The 23,251-nt window shown below is 31.8% G+C and overlaps 3 protein-coding genes across 4 annotated transcripts; 1 reads left to right on the top strand and 2 right to left on the bottom strand.

Moving 5' to 3' along the window:
• Positions 1-488: 488 nt before the first annotated feature.
• Positions 489-1,865, top strand: LOC123689410 (lipase 3-like). Its single transcript, XM_045629292.1, has 2 exons — positions 489-1,723; positions 1,824-1,865. Exons 1-2 carry the CDS (start codon positions 500-502, stop codon positions 1,863-1,865), a joined length of 1,266 nt encoding a protein of 421 aa, XP_045485248.1. The 5' UTR covers positions 489-499.
• A 2,481-nt stretch (positions 1,866-4,346) lies between these two features.
• On the bottom strand, positions 4,347-5,752 carry LOC111002847 (lipase 3). Its single transcript, XM_022273106.2, has one exon. It carries the CDS (start codon positions 5,723-5,725, stop codon positions 4,412-4,414), a length of 1,314 nt encoding a protein of 437 aa, XP_022128798.2. The 5' UTR covers positions 5,726-5,752; the 3' UTR covers positions 4,347-4,411.
• Positions 5,753-7,915: 2,163 nt separating this feature from the next.
• LOC111002846 lies at positions 7,916-21,684 on the bottom strand. Of its 2 annotated transcripts, none has more exons than XM_045629182.1 (4): positions 21,478-21,684; positions 10,337-10,443; positions 9,308-9,406; positions 7,916-8,307 (listed from the first exon to the last, which is right to left on the bottom strand). In XM_045629182.1, the coding sequence occupies exons 2-4, from the start codon at positions 10,350-10,352 to the stop codon at positions 8,162-8,164; spliced, it is 261 nt and encodes an 86-aa protein (XP_045485138.1). In that variant the 5' UTR covers positions 10,353-10,443; positions 21,478-21,684; the 3' UTR covers positions 7,916-8,161. The 2 variants fall into 2 exon arrangements, with proteins under 2 accessions (XP_045485138.1, XP_045485137.1); XM_045629181.1 differs by having other exon boundaries at positions 21,492-21,684.
• Between the last annotated feature and the right edge of the window lie 1,567 nt (positions 21,685-23,251).

The following is a 23,251-nucleotide window of genomic DNA, read 5'->3' as shown; positions in this document are numbered from 1 at the left end:
AACGCCCACTAGTTAAATCACCCGTGACAGTGATTATTTATACAAGTGCAGTCTGTCAACCTCCTTTCTAGTGGAAGTGCCATGCGCCGGCGTGAAGTGATGGAATAGGCACCTTACTTTCAACATTTTGTAGTACGCAATCATACTGTTGAAAAAAACAGAATTTATCAATTCCTCATAGTGCTAAAACTGTTTGATGTTTATGATTAAACCTTATTGCGTTGACGATTAATTTATCATAAAATAAAATTGTTCATAGTACAGTATGATTCTGATGTTAATGATTGACCCAATTATTCTTAATGGCTAGCATTGTTTCTACTTAGAACATAATCTAATTTCGATATTGCTCTCTGAATAGTATTGATGTCCCAAACATGTAATTAAGTGGTACGAAAATTAAATAGTATTTAAATTAAAATCATTATCGCTGTTTAAAATTACTTCGTAGTGTTATATTTTAGTAATTACAGTCATCAATTGCTTGATTAACGTTGCAATGGTTAAACTAAGAGGTCTCAGTTTAGTATTATTTTTTATTTTATGTGTGCAGATAAGATATAGTACATGTAAAACAAAATCAATACGTGACATTATAGAAGATTTCCTCAATACTTTGCCAAAAAATAAAAACGAAAAGCATTATAATATAATTGAGCAGCAATTACGAAAAGAAGGAAACAAAAATAATGATATTCATTTGAATATAACCCAGTTGATAACAAAATATAAGTATAGTGTTGAAGTGTATGAGGTTATCACGTCAGATGGATATGTATTAAAACTATTCAGGATCCCAGGAAATGGGGAAGTTGTCTTCCTTATGCATGGTCTGATAAGTAGCGCAGATGACTGGATATCTGGTGGAGTGGAAAGCGGACTGGCATATCTTCTAGCACAGCTGGGCTATGATGTATGGATGGGTAATGCAAGAGGAAATAAACATTCAAGATCTAACATTTATATTGACCCATCAGACAATAAATTCTGGGATTTTAGTTTCCACGAAATGGGTATGATTGACTTACCAGCAACGATTGATTTTGTACTCAAAAAAACAAACAAATCCTCATTAATATACATTGCCCATTCACAAGGAACCACAGCCTTTTTTATCATGTGTTCTTTAAGGCCCGAGTATAATAAAAAAATAACCTTAATGATAGCATTATCACCTGTCGCATGGATGTCACACATAAAAAGTCCCGTAGTTAATATTTTAAAGCTATTTTTTGAGGAACTAGTATTTCTGGCAAAGGGTTTAGGCGTGGTTGAATTATTTCAAGATTCACCTGTTCTGCGTGGGTTACAGAAGACGTTTTGCGGTGATGTAATGTGGGCGTTTACTATTTGTCAACATCTGATTTTTATCGTCGGTGGTTTTAATTATAATCAAACGAATTATGAACAGTTACCCGTGATTTACAATCATTTTCCATCGGGTTCATCGTTTAAGCAAATACAGCATTTTGGACAATTAGTGCTATCTGGTCATTTTAGACAATTTGATTATGGAGTGAAAAACATTGAAAAATATGGATCATTATTACCTCCGTCTTATCCTGTAGAAAAAATAACAGCACCAGTCGCACTTTTCTATGGGGAAGGCGATTGGCTTTCTGACGTTAGTGATGCAAAAATTTTAAAATCCCGCTTACCGAATTTAGTGGAATTTCACCGAGTAGACGATGAACATTTTTCTCACTTTGATTTTGTTTATGCTGTTGATACGAAGAATTTATTATTAGCAAATATATTAAGATTAATAAAAAATTTTCACTGATTTATTAAGATTTAAATGTATGCCATAAATTTTATTACAGTATTGTGCCGATTGTAGTGTTTTTACATCAAATGCACATTAAAGTTTATGTAAATTTTGGGTAATATTAATGATTTAACATGAATAAAGATATAAAAAGGAGTTGTATTTTTTTACGATTGTTTTAAAAACAAAAAGTTAATTAAGAACTACAACATGAAGTATCAATAGGCACGTAGCTCCGCGCAGCACATCAAATCTGTCATTAGCATCAAGAGGCCAATAAGTTACAGTCCGTATTCGTTATATGGGGTCTATTAGACTACGAATGCATTCATCCAGTCCATTTTTTATTCTATTTTTTGACAAAGTTAAAACAACGGTAGCGACAAGTCTAGCAAAAACATAAATTGGTTGGCATCGTTGTGATGTGACTACCCCATGGCCCACTAGTGAAATTACCTATACCAGTGGTGATTTACCAGCGAATTACGGCGCACCACTTTTAGTAACAATATTAACAATAAAGGCTCATTTACACGATGCCATTTTCTTGAACATAAAAGAACATAAAGAACCAGACAGGCCAAAATGCCCTTGCCCTATTACCGAAGACTTCAATTAAAAAAATAACAACAGTTATTTTGTATATATCAATAGTTATAACTTTATGCCAGTTTCAAGTAAAATAACAAAAGTTTTAAAGTTCGTAATGCGATGAATTCTCTCTATTCGATTCTCGGTGTATAATAATAAACGCCTGGCTTGTTACAACAATAATTAAGTATATTTCCAACACTTCTTATCCTTAAACAACCACACAGCTTACAATTTAACGTCCGTCTTGGTCAAGCGGATCGGTCCGAATACCCTCACTTATTTTAGATCGTTTTAAGACGACTCGTCATTCTGTTCGTAACTGTCGGTATCGAATCAATCAACTTACTTACATCGAGTAAAACATGTGAAACAAATACAACCATCAAATAATCTATACTGTAAATTAGAAATATTAATTATAATTATAATAAAATTGTAAAATAATAACATATTATCATAAATTCGTAAAATCGTGAATCAAGTACAACCATCAAATAAAGTAGTTTCTAAATTGAATATAAATATTATTTAAAAATAAACGTGTTTTAAAATTATAAATTTGTAAAATAATAATAAGTAATCTTAAATTCATTACAGTAACAATCATTTTATTTACTGTTCGGAATTGAATCATTTTTAGTTTATAAAATTAATTGAGGGTCGTGAGGGTGGTCCCAAAAATATTTTAACTCGGATGATCCGCGCATACGCAGTTCTAATGAGTCGTGGTTGAGCATTCGTTGCGTAAAGTTAGATGCAATATTATATATAGTGTTTTTTGTGCTTTTTTTGCTAATAGTTACGTCCTCCATTAAAACTTATAGTGAGTGTTTTTGTGCATGAACTATTATTGTAAGGCAAGTTCAACATCAGTCTAACCTCTCTTGTTCCCAAAACTAACAATTTCTCCATCCTCACGGCTGACGTCATTTTGTGCCTTTAGCTTTAAGCCTTTAAGGAGCAATACATTGAGGTATGTACTCACACTCAGGACTTATTTTAGTATAAGATTACATATCGACGGCCACCGAACCGTTCTTTGTGATACAATTACCGAGCTACATTATTTGTAACCATATTGGTTGAGCAATATTGGTCACTCAGAAGGAAGAATATTTAGGTATATTTTAATAACTTATTATAATTCCGGGTCGATTCTATTTTTTACGAATCCTATTTAGCTGTAATATGGCTATTACTATAGTAATACGGCGAATTTAGCTGTAATAATAATACATATACTTATTATAATTACGGGCCATTGTCTCCTGAATAAACATCTATTTGTCCTAGGCGCGACAGACAGCCCCATGTGCAGAGGCTGTTTCAGCGCAGAGGAATCATTCACCCACGTACTCCTCGATTGCGAGGCTGTGGCTAAACAACGTACGAAAATTCCTAGGAACAGTGAGGTCGCTCCGAGAAGCCTGTGAAGTGTCCAGGAGACTTCTGTGCTTCTGGAAGGAGCTGGGCTGGCTTGAGTAGCCAGGGCTTTACGCAAAACAATTTCGAGTCTAGTTGCGGAAATTGAGCCCACCTACATAATACCTAATACCTAGCTGTAACGTAATATTTGCATTTTCATTAAATTAAGGTTGATAAGTTTTCTGCTTTCCAGCTTAACAAAATGGAAAATAATTACAGTGTAGACATATTCATATAATTACGTTACGTAATAGGTAGATGTTGGAAATACAGTTTTTAACGGAATAATTTGTTAGATTTAACTTTAAACTTATCCAGCCTGCTTTGTTTTTGCTTTGGCTTCCCATAGGTACTTTAATTAAAGTCATATTATGTGAATGACGGAATATTAAATTGTATTATTTAATCATCAAAGTTGGTACTGAGTTCTGCAATACTAGCAGCTTCCGTTGCTTATAAAATTAAGCTAGTCAGAATAAGTTCGAACACTTGCATAAGTGCATTAAGAAAAGTCATATTTTTCATTAGTATGATGGTTTAAATGAGAATAAAACAATATAAAAACATTTTTTATTTGTTTACTATAAATATGTCAATATAAACACCTTCCGTGTCGTTAATTATTCATTGTCCATACATATTAATCATTCTTAGCATTCTCGGGAGCACCACGCCTTTAGTATCTTTTCCATAAATAAAATCAAAGTGACTGAAATCATTTTCTGGTATAAAATAGAAGTCTGCTAAGTTGGGGAGCTTAGAAATAAAAATTAAAATATCAGTAAGAGACGCCAACCAGTCTCCATTGCTATATAAAATGGCTATCGGGGTGGTGATTTTTTCTACAGGGTACGATGGAGGTGCAAGAGATCCATATTTCTCAATGTTTCGAATTCCATAGTCGTACTGCCTGAATTCCCCTGATTCTACCAATTGCCCGTAATGAACAAACTGTTTCACTGAGGCCCCCGCTGGGAATTTGTTATAAATAACTGGTAAGTTTTCATAATTTGTTTGATTGTAATTAAATCCACCGAGAATAGCTGTAAAGTGTTGGCAGAATATAAAGGCTGTCAGATTGTCGCCACAGAAAACACGCTGTAAAAACCGCAGTGTAGGTGTATCTCCAAGCAATTCATTTATGCCCAAAGCAGATGACACAGACTCGAGTTGTTTGTTAAGTAGACCCACTAAACGGATTGGAGGACTTACGACATTAGACATCCATGCCACTGAAGATAAAGCCAACATAAGATTCACTTTCTGATTGTATTCAGGCCGCAAAGAAGTAAGGACGTAAAATACAGATGTTCCTTGTGAATGTCCGACGAATGTTAGTGACGGTTTACTAGTTTTCTCAAGCACAAAATCGATCATTGCTGGTAAATCGTAGTATCCTATTTCATGGAAACTGTAATCCCAGAACTTTTTGTCCGATGGACTTATATTGATGTTCATTCTTGAATACTTATTTCCTCGGTTATTACCCATCCATACGTCGTAGCCCTGTGCTGCTAATAGAAAACCAATACCACTGTCTACACCGGGTGATATCCAGTCATCAGCCGAACAAAGTGCTCCATGCATCAAAAATACTACTGGACCGTTACCCGGAATTCTAAATAATTTTAACTCATACCCATCAGACGTGGTTACTGTATATTCTTCGACGGGGAAGTTATTTTTCTTTATCAATTGTGTTATATTCAAAGAGATGTCTTCATTTTGATTTGAAATGCTCTGCGACCATAATTGTGCAGATTGCTTCAACTGTGATTCCAATGTGGATTCATGATCTTTAATTGCCAATTTCTTGAAAATGGGATTATCAATAAGGTTTGAGTAAATATCATTTTCACATTTAGCTTCGTGTTCTAATACACATAACAAAATAGATATAATGAGAAAATACTTTTGTTTTGAATTTGCCATTTTCATTAACAGATATATGACAAGTCATCTAATTCTAAAAAAATCTCGATATTTATAACATATGATAAGGATATTTATCAATCTAAATTATGATATCAAATAAATTAGAAAAGTGCGTGCATAGATACAATAGATTACTTGAAATATATCAATTTTTGTTAATTGTTTCCGCGAACAAGTTTTGGCCACTTCATAAATTTTTCAACAAATACCTTTTACCATTTTCCCATGACCCATTAGTTTACAACATATAAACAAAAATGTAGTATTTCTTACTATAACAAAATTGATAATTGTATATAAAGAAGTAGTGAAAAATCATTTGAAATCAGTATTAAACTGAATGGGTTTAAAATTCCCAGATAAGGGATATTGACAACATAAAAGGTTGCTTTTTATTTTTATAAGTTTACTTATTTCTTTTCTATAACGTTGGAAATAGGGAAATTCTAAAGAAAAGTCGAAGTTGTTCTGTTGTTGCCTATTTGTTCCATTTAGTTCTTATTTTTCTACATTTACTGTTTAGACTTCCTTTTATATTTTTTAATTTTTTTATTCATAAAATCGTTTTCGAGTTATAGAAGGTGCAAATATCCAGACTTTATGTATACACACACACATAGAGTAACAGACCGTGCACAGAAGAGTCATGTTGTATTATGAAAAACTTTAACAAAACTGTGTAACCAAATTTATAACGATTCAGTTGTTAAAATAATATTCTAGAATAGGTAGTAAATAAAGGTTCCGCCTAAGTTAATATACTATTTTTTTGATAGAGTTCATCGTTTTTCCCTAGGATTCAATCATATGTGTCGTTCGTAAGAAACGTTTTAGTACTATTATTTGTTTTACGTAAAACCTTTGCAAACACGATTACCACGAAAAAGTATTTTTAATTTTTTGCCCTAATATACCTATAGCCAAATATTTCCAGACATAAAATCCTCACAAACTTTACATATTTATATAATTAGTACCTATATTTAAAGATCCAAAGAATACTAATTTGGTTTATTAATAGGATTAAAACGTTATTAACGTTATATCTTACGCCAAAACCCAATAACCCATTTCAACCCATTTTTGGCCATCTGAGATAGACATCTTAATCCAAATATTTGTAAAAGTGTGCCTATAACCAATCGACGGATTATAATAGCCATCTGACGATACAAGCTATCCATATTATCGAACGGATCGGTGTATTTGGAAACACCTTTGTATGCAGTTTTTTAAATTATTAAAAAGCTATTTGATATGTCTTAAAGTACGCTATCCTTAAGTTCTATTTATAAGTATAGACAAGCAATAAATATATTAAAACTACATTTTGTATTTTATTTATGTATGTACAAAATATTTACAATAACAATAACATTTCATTTACAACTGCACAAGACGTAAAATTAACAAAGCCTATATTTTAATAATGACAAAAATTGAGAAATTAATGACACAGTACTGCGAAGGTCAACTTCAAAAGTATAATGTTAAGGAAATGATGACACTTTACTGCAATTGAATTAGAGTACATAGAGTAGACAATATTATTATTATTATCAAGAATAATATTCGTATATTTGCTTGATCCAATTAATCGACAACGCTATGTTATACCTACCTTAGGTATTGAAATGAATCATTAAAGTATAAAATCCAAGTTTATATCAACTTAACAATGGATAAGATAATATACATCTCTCTCTGTAATGAACATAGCTCATCGCGCGAAAACAAACAGAAGTATTCAGACATTTTTTCTAACAGGAAAGGGTCCTGGTCAAAGTTACAGACGACGGTCGCAGATACGATAAGAAATCTCTGGTTAATCATAATTATAATATAATAAGATTGAGCTTTTTACTCTTTGTTACATATATACAGGTTTGACTATTAGAATTAACTCTTATCTACCAGCTTACATCAGTTTTAAGTTTATAGTCAAAAGCCAATATTTTTAATTTTACATTCCAAACGTTACTCGGCAGTTACAGTAAGGGTAACGGAAGCGATATTAAGAAATAGAAATGAACGTTATGTTAATAATCTTTGACCCCGCTTTCCATTTCTTTATCACAGTTTATACATTTGCTGTATCTACAATAGGATTACACAATATTTATAAATTCTTTTTTCCCATTGGTCTAATTTTATATACAATCTAACACTACTATCTAATCTAATCTAATAGCTACTTTAAAATAATAATTAAGACAATGTTTTTATTATCTATGCGTTTATATAAATTTCTTCGTGTCCACTTTTGGTATAATTTTTGGGGGGCAGATTCGTTGTGTTTTTAAGGTATGAGAAGCGATGGAAATTATAATAGTATTCAGTGCCATCTGGTGAGTACTGAGGGTAAAGTGTATACGCTGGGAATTCGTGATCTTCAAAGGAGTTGCCTAGAGCGTGTCGAGCGAACTCCTCCTTATATCGTCATGATTGTTCCTTGTAAGCCTGTCGCTTAGTGCACTTTTCTTTAAGAATGTAACAAAGGGCGATTGCAATTAACACAGCAATTGCGATCGCCATACTTATACTAATCCAAATTATCTCTTCATTGATGCCACTTGTTGACTTTCCTGTAAGAGTAAAAAAAAACATTATGAAAGTATATGTAGTGGTGTGGCTGACCTATATATTATTATCAGTGATGCTGTTTTGTTTTCAAGTTAATTTGTGACAAGAGAATCTTCAAATTAATATTGGTTGAAAGTAATTCGTTAACAATATTTTTTGTTCAAATTAGAGAAGTAATTAAGAACCCAAGACTAGAAATAAAAAAAACTGTGTTGAGTTTTATTTGCACATTAGTATGCGTTAAGCCTATGCTCTATACGCTTAACGCATACTAACTACATTATATTAGTGCTTTTAATGTTTACATTAATTATTTAATTTAAAAAAACGGCGGAAAAACGGCTCGAATAAAATTCGTTTTAAATTTATTTCGTGTATAAATTGATACCGCGCAAATAACTTGCGTCTTTGTATTAATATAATAATATGTTAAAGGAAACTATTTCCTTTAGTATTTTCATGTAAAATAAGAAAAATCAGTGGCGTTACAACCTTTTTAGGCCTGAGCATCAGATTTCGGTATCTGTTTCATAATAATTTGTTAATCTTATAGGCAAGTACCTACTTCATAAACTCATCAGCCTGCTGCGCCTGACGCACGCCGTCTACTTTTAGTATCCTTCACCTTTCTATTTAAATTACAATATTAAATGCGCACGAAGAAAGAAAGTCCATTGGTGCACAGCTGGGGATCGAACCTACAACCTCAGGGATGAGAGTCGCACGCTGAAGCCACTAGGCTAACACTGCTCATTCGCGCATGCGAGATGTGCATGGCGAATATACGCTGTAGATTAGTCAAGGTCACATGCTTTTATCATGATTCGGAAATCCACGATATACAGTATACATTAGAATAAATTAGCGATTGGACTCAGATAAGTGCTTTGACTATTAATCAATAGTTGATAAATTTAGATAAATGAAGCCATTAGTGCTTCTAAATGGTGTATTTATTAATTACCTGACATACAAAGTTATTCTTTAAATGAAAATGCTTACCTCCCATTTTGTTAGAGTATCCGCCCATTTTCCCGGCAACTCTGCCTGCGGCGCTGCCAGCCAACGCCAGCACAGCGCCCGTATGGAGGTATATTCGGCCTGTGATATTCAAATAGCATTAGACTTATTACGTACACGAAACATTGATGCTTCATCTGTTTTCTTAAACATTTTCTGTTAAATTGAATTGGTTAGGAAATACAGTTAGTGGTCAGTGGGTAGCAGGTCCCAAATAGTGGTGGTGCGTGGCAAAAACACCGTTGAACAACGCTCGGTTATGGAGGCGAGGGGATATACGTTATTTATGTTCAAGGTGAAACAAATGTAATAAGAACACAACAATGAAAGGTGTGAAATAATCTCTCTATTAAGAACTAAGACTCTTGGCTTTAGTTCTATAGGAAATATAAACTGAGGATACCTACCGCTTCACTTTATGCAAACGGATTACGGCAAAATGAAAAATCTCAGTTTTACGTGTCCAGAATATTTTCATAAATTTTCATCGTATTATCATATAATAGAACGTGTTTATAAACTAAAACATCTTATTACTTAAATACAGTTTTAACTTAAAGTTTAAAAAAAATGTCATTTCAATAGAAATAGAAAAAGTCTATTTGCCAAAATGGTATCAAAATAATTAACGTCGTGTGAATAATTAAAAAATGTTTGATAAAGTGTGTGTGTGTTAATAAAGAGAACTTTTTTCGTAACGTGTAATACAAATTTCAAAAACAGTTTTAAGATTGTTTTTGTAATTTAAGTACCAATTGTTACTTACAAGTCTCTTTCGTTATACATTTTGTTTGTATCGTTAAAATGCTATTTTGAAGGATTTTATTTATATTGTATTGTTAGTAGAAATTTCTTACATGACTTTGTTAAAGTTTGTCTCCCAAATGTGTATACATAAAGCATTATTTATCAATAATATTAATACTAATGAGCGGTATCATAAAAAACACACATAACATCGGATGAGTCCGAGTCAACCCTTGCCCGCTGTTCTAATAAAACAATACTCACTTATCACAACCGCCATGTTGACAAAGGCTTCGCGTCCAGAGAGTAAGACGTTAGCAATTTCAGCGGTGGTATCCGCAGATTACACTAAAGCGACATTTCCAAGACATCTGTAAATATGTACAATATTTATAGGTAAAGAAAAACTCAAAACTCAAAATATCTTTATTCATATAGGTAAAGAAGTGAACAAACAAAAAAACAAATTAAATTATTTGTAAATTTACATTTACTACCAGTTCACAAGTCAAGGGCGTAGAGCGGGTAAGAGGAACTGGCAAGAAACTTTCCGCCACTCTTTTCAATCGCTAATTTTTAATACAAATTGTTTGAACTGGAGCAAATCAATCCCAAGGATTAGATCATTTCAGTATACGTCACATTTATAAAAAGCTTTATTAATTAATTTACTTTTAACGAGGGCTTTGAATTTATTTAGTGATAATTCTCTAACAATTAAAGAGTGGAAGTAGATAGAAGTGGCATTTCATCGAAGAAGACAGAAACTACAATAAATAAACCAGTTTAACCAACTTCAAAAAGCCACAAAAAAACACATTCTGTTGTATAATTGATTTTTATTAACCTAGTCCCTTAAATTAAAATTTTATTAGTAGGCATAAGACTGTTTCAAATTATAAAATGACAAGGACGAGTTACACATGTAAAGTATAATATAACAATAGATTTCTATTAACATATTAAATACTTTATTACAAATTATTTTTTCAAGGTGAATTATTTTTTTTCATCTACGTACAAGTTATTCATGTATTAATATATTTGGATATAGTAAGTATTTTTTACAAATTGGTTCGTTTCAAAAATGTACATGTACTTCTTGCTTTCAGTTTCTTCAAACCAAACAAAAAAGTTGTTTCACAATTGCGAAATCGGGATTTTAAAATTGACTTTGTTTAACTTTCCATAGAAAAAAATCCGGTCTTACATCAATAATATTAACACCGAAAATTGGTTCGTTTCAAAAGTGTGCATGTATTTAACTTTTTGATATCAGTTATTCAAACAAAACAAAAAAGTTGTTTCACAATTGCGAAATTGGGATTTTAAAATTGACTTTGTTTAACTTTCCATTGAAAAAAAATCGGGTGTTACATCAACAATATTGAGCCTGAAAATGTTACCCATTACTTCACGCCCCCGGGTTAGACATTTAAAACAGTCTTTGTGGCTCGTAAGTCGTGTTGAACGCATACAAATGCACAGTAAATGCAGCTTTGAATGTCTAAAGTGGACTGAGTTGCTATCTTCAGCACAATCAGCGTGCTGTGTTGCAGAATAATTTTATATAAAATGTTTAGTATTTTGTGTTTAAAATATATGTTACTCTTATGTAGTTAAGGCTTGTTAATTTGATATAAACTAACTACTACTAACTTTTGTTTTAAACTGTTAGACCCGGGCTACATTTTTGTGGCCGATTAACTGATCGGAGAAACTACTAAGGCTAAGCAACACCATCTCCATTTCAGAAAAATCAATGTTGCCTGTCGCTTTATTCTACAACGTTGGAACTATGCACGACAAAGCTTTCAACCTTTGAAGAATAGAGGAATAGAAAATCTCATCATCATTGAAGAGAAACTTCTAGTGTAGGAATAAAATGGGAATCTGTGGATCATCCACTTATCGGTCCTCAGTCGAAGCGCCATATTGGGGACCGATAATTATTACTTTCGATATATAGCTAAAAATATCATTTTTCTGTGTATTCCGTCCGATACAAATGAAAAACTTTTACGAAATATTTTAATATTCTTGTTTTATACTACAATGTATTTGTAAAAGTAACATCCGTTTAAAAGTCACGAAATATTGATATCAAGTAACATTTAATTGTTGAATTTACTTCAAAGACTTGTAAATAACAGTTCAGAGTTTCCATTTAGGTAAAAATACTTACTTATTGGTCTCAAGGGAGAGTTGAACGCGATATAGTACATTAGGCCGGAATAAAATGCTTGGAAAAAGGCGAAAGCCTGTTAAATTACTGATACAATCTAGGAAAACCGTTTCTGAAACACGTTATTTTTAACTACAATCATTGGTAAAAAAGGATTAGGTAAATAATGCTACTTTAGTAGTGTAAAATAATAATTATATAAGTAATTTATTTATTATCATTAAAATGTATTTAATCAATTTTAGTAAATAAAAATAAGATTGCTGGATGCGATAAGAATTTGTAAACCTATGTATGTATTGATGATAATCGGTAGGTACTATGTGATAACCAATTTTTGTAGGTATGTAATTATTTTATCAGTGGAATATATAAGGTTGATAATATATTTAACATTATCAATAAATAACGCAGAAAAACATCAAGTGGTTTTTAAATTACTTAAAATTAATCATAAAATGATTATTTTGCCGGGATGGATTATGTAAAAATAACAAACAAATAAATAAAACGAACTTTTCTATTTAATTTAAATTAACTAAGATCCTAGGGACTTTTCCAGCATTGCAGTGAGAGTGCAAACGGAAATTCATACAATTGTATGTTGTATGTCAAATTCAATTCACGTTTCTGATATAAGGGAGTACCCAGCGATGATGAATGCCAGGCACAAATTGCAGTTACTCACTCGGAGTTACAGATAATTTACAATTGAAATAAAACTAACGTCTTTGTCATTGACAAGTTCCGGGCTACGGAACTTCTTATATAAAAATAAATAGTATTAGTAAAACTGTTCGTTGCCGGCAAGAACGCCATATGCGGTTTTATAGGTATGATCAGGAAAGGTAAAAACATAGTGAGCTGAGCTTTTGTCTTTTGGTTTCGGGTTCGTAGCAATATGTGCACATGTTTCTGGTCGTCGGTTAAAGTATGGGGTATATATCTGGTACCACGCTTCCTAAATGTTCGTGTAATATTTTTTGAACTTGACTCATACCGATGCCAAGGCTTGCCCGTATCTGCTGATTTAGAGGTCACCCTCGTATTTTCCTCTATCATGCCGCGCACAGCACTGATGTTATCTTCGGTAGTCGCTGTTAATGGACGTTTCTCACGCGGATCGTCATTGCGATTGCTACGTCCTTACACTGAATACACTTAAACTCATTAGACAAATTGAAAATAGTGGCACCAGATGTCGCTTCATTAAAAAAAGCTAAACACAGCCAATCATATCTTTGTTGTTGGGTAAGCCCACAACGAAAGTCATAATAAATCATTAACCGAAAATTTTCTCGCGTTAGGTTCATTTTCACATGTAACAACACTTAGATTTGCCGCCAATTCACAAAAACAAAATATATATGAATACAATATGTATAGTACATTAGGTTATCAAAGAGTTCTAAAATTGAAATTCAAACAAAATTTTACAGTCAGGCCAGTTCTAAACGATTTCAGTGTTACCCACGTAGAGTATGGGGACACCAAGTATTTTGATCTCGGGTCTTTGTTAGCCAATGTTATAATACAATTAACAGTGCTATTAAGAACCAGAAAGTAACAGAAAATTACAACGAAATGACATAAAAACTTCCGCTCATTTATTTCGCTCTTTCCAATCTCCTTTCCAAGTTAACAGAAATGTATTCGTGACGGAATGAAATAAAACAATGAGGACATCTGTGTTTAATTTATTTCTGTGTATGTCTAAAGCTTAAAATACAACGTATATAGTAAATTAATTAATTTATAATATTATGATAATCTCGATCCTTATAAAATATGGATCTTTATTCACCAACACAAATGTAATGATCAATTTAGCGTGTAAATGTATTAATTTTGTTTTAGTTCCAAATTTATGTTGGAAAATATAAATAAGATTTAAAACTTAATGAAAGATACATTTATTAAAACCTCATATTTTGCTTTGATTTGCCCAGCCCTCTTATTATTAAATAATTAAAGTAAAATGTTTGAATAAACACTTCATATGAATATTCAATAGCAATATTAAATAACTCTATTATATTTTTGGAATGCTACAATTACATTTTGCTACAATCTTGTAAAACGACTAAAAACATATTATGTACCATACTCACGAACACAGCATGCATAAAACTTTGAGTGAAATAAAGAATAGAATATAATATGCGATGTTTCATACGATAACTAAAATTATATGGGAGAAAAGTGTATAATAATCTTAATATATATAAATCTCCTGTCATGATGTTTGTCCGCGATGGACTCCTAAACTACTAAACCGATTTTAAATTAAATTGGCACACCGTGAGCAGTCTGGTCCAACTTAAGAGATAGGATAGCTTAGATCTTGAATAATAATAGTTTACTACTATGTAATATAACAAAAACCTTAGCCACAGCATGGCTTGGAGGAGTATGCTAGTATTATAATATAATTAAGTTTATTGTACTTGACGTTTGATAATAATTTAATCACATACTATATTAAAAGATTGATCTTTTAATTTCTATAAAGTGCCTTAATATTTGTTATTATATGAGTGGAAAATGTTTATAAATCAAGCTACTTATTCATTTACAGCATTTAATGTTATTAATATGTTATTTACGTACCATGAACGCTTCCGACATTATTACGGGCGGTGAAAATGTCAAACGCAACATGAAACGGAAACGGAAGCACGCGGGTTCGAGATTGTTCACCGATCACAATCGTTTCGTCTTTCGTTTTACATTACATCCACGCTTAACTTACCCCAACTGTGGTTTTAGCTTCTTTAAAACACGACTTTTGTAGGTATAGTATTAAATTTCAATTAGCTATATATATATATATATATATATAATTATTAAATTAATTTGTATATATATATATATATAAATGAATCCCTATTTCCCTTGGTCAACGGCATCATGAACGGCTGGATCGATTTCTCTAATTTTGTTGTGTTTGTTATTGTCAGGATTCATATTGTCAAAGAAAATATTAAATAATCTTGACTTTTATTACGATGGCAAGTTTATGGTGTCTTTTATAATTTTATTGAAATACCATCACATTGCATTGCATCTTTATATATATAATTCTACTGTACGTGTATATGTAACGATCAATTAAAACATGAAGGCCTTTAAATTCATTTAAAACCACATTCTATGAATCTTTTTATTTCTATTAAATTTTATACCGTCATTCATGTACAAAAAGCTCCAGTGAAGCGTTCGCTTTAAAAACTGAAATAAATTTTGTTTTATTTGACTGAGATAATTTTTTGTTATATTTTTACGACTGCTACAATCTCAGATATTTATAATATCGAATGAAAACTTCGAGATAAGACAAATTAAAACTGATTGCTTTGGTAAAATAATTATGTAAGAATAATTTGTTACTATTTATAGTAAACATAATCTTAGTGCATTTGTGATTTAAAAAAAGTCAAATATACGCAAAAATTATATCCAACTTTCTTTTCTTTTAAATACAGATACACAAATGTGAATCTTTCTCCAAACTTTACAAAATTAAGTTCAAAAATCTAACAACTATAACTATTGCCCTCCCAACTTATTTCAGAAGCGTGCTGACCGTAAAATTGGTTTCACCGGTATGATTAACCGTAGATATTAGTTCTATAGCCTTCCAAGTGGAACTATTTGAGGCTTGCGAGTGGCATCCGTAGTTTGCCCTAAATAATACTACATCGTATAACTGTAAATATATTTATTTCGAATGAATAACTAGAGTTTCTGGAAATATCTTTCTGCAAAAAAACCTACATATTAAAAAAACCATAGAACTACTGATTTCCTTTGAATCTTATTTTTTATCAATTTAACTTTTTGTGGGTATATCCAATGTGTTAATATAATATTTTTTTTACTTTTTATTGTATAGAGATGTATTTGCTATGTTTCCTAATTAAATAAATACATAATTTGTTATTTTTCTGTTTTGTTGATTTAGTTCAAATGAAACTTAATTAGACTAGATAGATTATAGAAGATTCTACAATTTAATCAAAATATTGTCGATGTCTTATTATTTTCTGAGAAGATTACATATATTTTATATATCTTACTGTCGAAAAGTAGAGATTTTTGAAAAAAGCTGACAATTTGACGGGTGAATATTATTATCTAAAACTTTGCCATTTGACTTTTAAACATATGGCTTTTAGTTTTGCTGGAAATCGAGATAAACCGTTTTCCTGACCTCAGATCGCCCAATGGTTTTCATCTTACAATTTTTTTTTCACTTTTTATTATTGTTAAAGGCATCCCTGGCAACCCTGGTCTATTATTTTTCATAATCGATTTTCAAAGTCAATATTTTTTATACCGTCAAATTGCCAATTAAATGCAAAACTGTATTTACATTTTAATTACGTTACATACAAACGCATAGTGGTAAAGTGTACGATTCTCAGTATGCAACATAGTATGGTACTTGTTTTGAAAGCCTGTTTTGTTTCAGACGTTGAGAACATCGCACACATTACACACATTTTATGCGCAAACACGAATTTGTCAGAAAATCGTGACCCAAATACAGGATTCGAAAATCATTTATCATTCAGCAATTCTTGTTAAGCTTTGTAGTGGGCTCGAACTCATATCTTTTGTGTATACATTAGCAATCTGGAAAGAAACACCGTAGTTATGTTATGACAAGGCGACGTTTTTAAGTATTCTTTTTTTTTATAGAACAGGGGGCAAACGGCCAGGAGGCTCACCTGATGATAAGTTATACCGCCGCCCATGGACACTCTCAATGCCAGAGGGCTGGCGAGTGCGTTGCCGGCCTTTTAAGAATTGGCACGCTCTTTTCTTGAAGGACCCTAAGCTAATAATAATTTCTATTTTATTTATTATTCTACTGAATTACGTTAACGTAGTGACTTTAATTACTAATCTGGCCTATAAATGAAATTCTGTAAAAAGTTATTTCAGTAATGAATGCCGATTATATTCTTTTTTTGTATAAAGACAGACCATAACGAACGCGCGCCTGCTCATAAATATTGTGGAGGAAGTGAGCTGGAGTAGCAACAGGAAATGTTTCCTGAGTTGTACTGAAAGTATGTCCGTAGTTAATATCGAAGTTGTCTTTATATCTAGTAAAGAATTGAGCATTGAAAACATGTGTATTGTGTACTTGAATGTATTAAACGTATTGTTACTTTGAATGTAATTTCCGTTATTATTATAACGATTTTGAAAATATCAGTTGGTTTTTTGTATATAGTTTTATGAAGTAATATTAATATATTTTTTATAAGTAATGTAATAATAAATGATAATTTTTAATGACCCTAATATTGCATATATAATTTATAGAAGGCATTTTAATCGATCCACTCTAATTGTAAAGATTAATTTAGGGCATGTTTTGTATATCGACGATAAGCACCGATTTTCAGGGTTTGTTTATATAATACGCGACAGAGTCTAGCAGGAATCTTCATTTCTCGCGAAAAGATTGTTTGGATCCTAACGAATTCTAGCTTTAACAGCCCAAACCCTTGTAACAGTACGCGACCGGTCTTTTCCGGTCTTCGACAGACGAAGTGCTGTTTGTTGTATCAGTTGATAATACGATCTACGAATATACGGGTGATACCAAGCATTTGAAATATCTGGAATATGACCGACGATAGGTACATACCCTCTTTGTGCAAGGCGATCACTGCATTCCTATTTTCTTTAACATCCTATTCGATATTCTTATTTGATAATGAACACGAAAAAAATGGTGAAATGTGTAAATAACGAAATGGCCAGACTAGTTACATATTAGTTTAGGTTTCTTTCTTCTTTAACATTACATATAAAACAATAGACCAGGCAACCCTTATATCTATTGTGTTACATTACATTGATAACCCCGTATTAATCGATATTTTGTAACGTCGCTTACGTTAAATTTGCTTGGTCACATTGTACGGGGGACTAAATTAACTGCTAACTTACTCAAAGTGTTAACCAAGAACCAATTCCATTACCAAGTCAGGTTCCAACTAAGTTTGATCAAAAACAATACAAATGACCCGTATACTCCTTTGCATGAAATACAATTTCGATTTCACCCTACATCGGTAGTAGGAGGTTGATTTCATTTTCCAAATGGAAATATTGCATATGAGGACATGTACAAGACGAGATTTATAAAAGTAAGGTAATGGGTATTTTTTAGTAAACTCAAGGTTTTATAAAATTCATTTCATTTTCGCCAACTATTATTAAACTACAATCACCAACTACAGCTACAAATAAGTTAATGTAAATCAATTTTTACAATGACAATACAGATCCTTTGCTATAGGATTTAGATAATTCAGCTAAGTAATCAAAGACTTTTCTTTTTTCCGAGTTTCACTTTGTGATAATGAAAAGCTCTGTGTAAGCAAAGGCAGGGTCGGCTGCACAGCTTGATGAGAATCTCAGCTAGACTCGGCGAAGCCTATCTTATGTTGCGTGATAACGTAATTTATGTACTAATTACGATTACCATTACAATATTTATAAGTATAATATGCCCTTTATAATATATTTAGTCGATATCAACTCGGGGTAACTAAATACGGATAATAATATTTATTAGTATTTATTAACATAACTTTTACACATTTAAAGAAAAACACTTTTAACGGATTATAGTTATGTATTATTGTATTTAAACTTATAATCACCGTGACCACGCACGCTGTAAAGCACGCGAAACGTCGGTTTAAATTTAAAATTATGTACAAATAATTATAAGTTTAAATACAATAATACATAACTATAATCCGTTAAAAGTGTTTTTCTTTAAACGGATAATAATGTTTCTACAGCTGTGATACTTTTTGACATTCAACATCCCTTTGTCTTCAGTCACCGTGACCACGCACGCTGTTAAGCACGAGAAACGTCGGAAAATTTTTAAATTATGTGAAATAAATAATATAAATACATAGCTTCAATCCGTTGAAAAAGTGTTTTCTTTAAATATGCCCTGTTTTTTACTCGGCAGTGTTTGTATAATATACCAAGAGTTGAAAGCAAGTAAAATAATTTCTGTTAAAAGCACAGAAATCCGATGCAGACACGTCTGAAACATGCCTCTTCACGTGCCCTTAGGGCTTAATACCACAACATGCAATATGTGAGCATAACATTAGGTGGTTTTGATTTCAACTTGAAATTCTTTGAAAGTAATTTACCGGCGTGAACTCAATAAAAAAATAAACATTTTATATCATTTGAAATATTTACGATACAATTAATTATTTCTACTTATTTATTTTATTTAAGTATTTATTAACACTTCGTTGCATTACAAAAAAAAATAAAAAAATATTAAACCGTGAGTAAAGGAAAAAAAAACATGGATTAAATTACATAAGGTAGACAAGAAGTGCAAAAATACACTTATATATTATTCGGTAAAGTCAATCTATTATTATTATAGACGTATACTGTTTTTGCGTTTGATAACATTCTGTAATATTCCAATATAGCCATCACTAACCAACAATTCATTGAATGACAACAATAGATGATAGAAATAATGGCTCTTCGAAAGCACTAAGGAAAATGAGAGATGGAATCGATAACAAAGGTTTTTGTGACTTTCTTTCAGCCCTGGAACTATTAGTACAAAAGTTTCCACGTTTCAACAGAGTCGGAAATCAGCCGATTTAATTGTAAAGGCTGTTTTAATTTATTGTGATTTTTTCGAGAATTTTATTCTACATAGAATAAGATTTTCATGCATAAAATTTAGTTAAGATGTTTAAAGCCAATTAATTTTAAACTGTGGAACACCCCTCACTCACGCGTTTGTAGTTTTCACACAGGGTTTCCTTTACCTTATCCTACATACCTCAGGAGGCGTAAAATTTTCAAAATTCCTTTATTTGTAAGTGATTTTATAAAATAAGATATAGTTAAATATTTAACATAAATACGTTTTAAGACAAGTTTTAGACTATTTCTGTTCAACTCTGAGGTCGTGCGATGTAATCAGTGCTGCATTCGGCTAATAAGGTCATCTTTGATGAAGCACTTATGCCCAAACCCAATAACTTATTTCAATCCATTGTTGACCATTTGGGATAAACACCTTTATCCAAATAGTGATAAAAGTGTGTCAATAAATAATATTAATAGCCATCTGTCGATACAAGCTATCCATGGTAGGTCGGATCGGTGTATGTGGATAGACCTTTGTATGAAAATGACAGTTCAACTGTTCCAATATCCTACCTTAAGTGTTTAACTTACACCATCTTTTAAAATAATTAAAAAGCTCTTTGATATGTTTTAAACATAGACATATAAATTTTTAATTATTATTTGTACGGTTTTATTTACTTTATTTGGTTTATATTGACTATCAACTATGAGTGTAAAGAGCGAAGAGATTGCTATCTATCCGACGCCAAAAATGGATTGTCTTCGTATGGTTTGATTATTGAGATGCAGATAGGAGATCGATCGACTGTCACGGTCTGATCTCAGCTTGAAAACAATCCAAGATTGTGGATTAATGGTTAATTATTGAGTTAAGGCGAGGACACAGTTATATGTATGAATCAACGTTGACCTTTTGATTACAAAATACCTATGAAACACAATATATTATAATAAAATTATAATTGCTATGCTTGAAATGCCTTATTTAATACATTATAAAATTAACTAAGAATAGGAAGAAATCGTAGAGAGAAAAGTAGCAATAGTAATATTCATAATCAGCTATGGACACGGTTTGTAACAATTGGTTTTTATTGTTATAAAATAATTGCAAAGCACACATTAACTACAAATACTAGTAGCTTTTTGTCAAAATAGATCGATGAATCAGTTAAAATTTAGGATGAACTAATAATTTTCTTTATATTTAATAAATATAACACTACCTTAACCAAAAAATATTTCAAATAAGTCATATCATTTAATTAAGCCTCGTTCAATATTGATGATCGCTTAAAATTTTATATAAAGCTTTTGCTGTCACTCCGATAAATTTAAATGATATTTTTGAGATGTGAAAAACGAAGCTGTTAGTGAGTTTTTTAATGAGAAAGATACTTGGTATTGATATATGATATATATGTAATGTAATAACTTATGAAACAGTTTTTTTGTGTTTTATAGAGGTGGTTGAATTACCTATATTCCTAAGAAAACATAAACACAAACACAAAGGCGTAAAATCTACCACATGAATGTTTACAATCCAATATTTACCCATATCGTAATTTAAAAAGATATTCCTCATTCCAGTGATCGTGAGAATTAGAATCACGATTAAAAGTTCGAACACATAAGACGCACTTCACATCTCCGATTGGCTTGACAAACCGCTTCAAGGCATTATATGTATATAATCCTTAGAAGTTTCGCGGTGCGCAACAAACGCCAGATATGTCCGACCGGGATGATATCCGGGAGAGAACTGATCGCTCCATGCTCGCTATCCCGGGAGGGACGCGCCCAGCTGAAGTACGTTACGCTTAGTACACGCAGGGTTTCCAGATGGAAAAAAATGTTATTATAAATATATTCTGAATAATTAGTTTGTAATATATTTAATATTTAAACTGTACGTATAAAGATAATACAGATGATTTTTTTCATATATTTCGTTCTACAATATACGAGCTAGTGTACTACTCGTTCTTACTCGATAAACTACAGTTTTTTGTTTCTTTCTAAGATTTATAGAACTATGTTAATGCCGGCAGCCCGCGCTGACAGTGAGTGTAGAGGGTTTCTTTTAACATCAGCTTGTTTGCCCGCCATTGCTTTGTCTTAAACCCGTTATATTGATATGTATAATATAATCAGATACCCTTAAAATTGTAGTGGAGTAATTGTAAGAAGAATTAGTCAAAAAACTCTGACTATACGTTATTTTTCGTGTCTCGTTCGTAGGTTACGTGGCCTAGCTTAAATGAAGCATATCTACATTGAGAGAGCAATTATAACTTGTTGATGGATACGTCTTATCAATATTACATGAAACTACGTTTCTAGAAAGTAGATGTTACATATTTATTCGATGCTTATACCAGGAGAGTGTTCAAAGGAGTATTGACATTGAGTTTGGATTGATACCTGCAGTTGAGTTTAATCATCGGATGTCAAGGCAGAATACGCAATTCCCCCCGTTATGTAAACAATTTAATTATTATTAATTCATCTCAACGTCCGTCGCTCCACAACTGAGTGTTTCAGTTTTTGCCACGCACCACTTCTATATGGAACCAGCTACCCTCTAAAGTATTTCCCAACCAGTTTAAATTAGGGTCCTTCAAAAAGAGAGCGTAAAAATTCTTATATGTCCGGCAACGCGTTTGCGAGGCCACCGTCAATGTGGCCGGTTTCGGTTTACCCTTTATATAAACAAAATTTTGTTATCATTATAATTATTATTTTGCCCACTGATGCTGAGTGTTTGTTACTTTTAATTATGAGGTTGCAGTTGTATTAGGAACCGGTATGTTTTGTATTCTATGCATATTAGTAATACGTCGAATCTTAGACAGTTCAGTTTACATATGTTCTATATTTATATACATACATATAACAACTGGGCAAGAATGCCATAGCTTCTGCATTGACGTCTTGACAATATGCTTATGAGACAAAATAGAGGCAAACTTGAATTGTAAAGAGTATAAATAAAAATTAAATGTAATGTTAAAGTAAAACAAAAGTGAAACAGTTTAGCAACAGTGGATTTAAGTCATTTGTGTTCATGATAAGTATAGCGTAGGTTTAGAACAAAGGAATTTTTCAATTTAGTATTCAATTAAAATTAGAAATTCAGTAAATTCCCTGACAGTAGACGGGTATTTATTCGTGAATTGTCCATTATACTTCCAGTTCCCTTCATTTAATTTAAAATGTCCTTTTTGTTAACGACGAAACTCAGTAAAAATATCCTCGAAAATATTTACTTAGAATTAATTAAACGGATTCGCGCATAGCTTTAGCTACAATGT

The sequence above is a fragment of the Pieris rapae genome, chromosome 8 (assembly GCF_905147795.1).
Source record: "Pieris rapae chromosome 8, ilPieRapa1.1, whole genome shotgun sequence".
In the NCBI taxonomy this organism is placed as follows: Eukaryota; Metazoa; Arthropoda; class Insecta; order Lepidoptera; family Pieridae; genus Pieris; species Pieris rapae.
Note: the sequence above shows the minus strand (reverse complement) of the source record. Positions and strands in the feature narration are given on the sequence as shown.

What these genes read in the sequence shown, in the direction of transcription:
- LOC123689410 (XM_045629292.1), top strand. Translation starts at nt 500, where the DNA reads ATGGTTAAACTAAGAGGTCTCAGTTTAGTATTATTTTTTATTTTATGT. An exon ending in ACTTTGATTTTGTTTATGCT is followed by an intron (nt 1,724 to 1,823) that starts GTTGATACGAAG and finishes ATTTTATTACAG; the next exon opens with TATTGTGCCGATTGTAGTGT.
- LOC111002847 (XM_022273106.2), bottom strand. Translation starts at nt 5,725, where the DNA reads ATGAAAATGGCAAATTCAAAACAAAAGTATTTTCTCATTATATCTATT.
- LOC111002846 (XM_045629182.1), bottom strand. An exon ending in ATACTCTAACAAAATGGGAG is followed by an intron (nt 8,308 to 9,307) that starts GTAAGCATTTTC and finishes TTACTCTTACAG; the next exon opens with GAAAGTCAACAAGTGGCATC.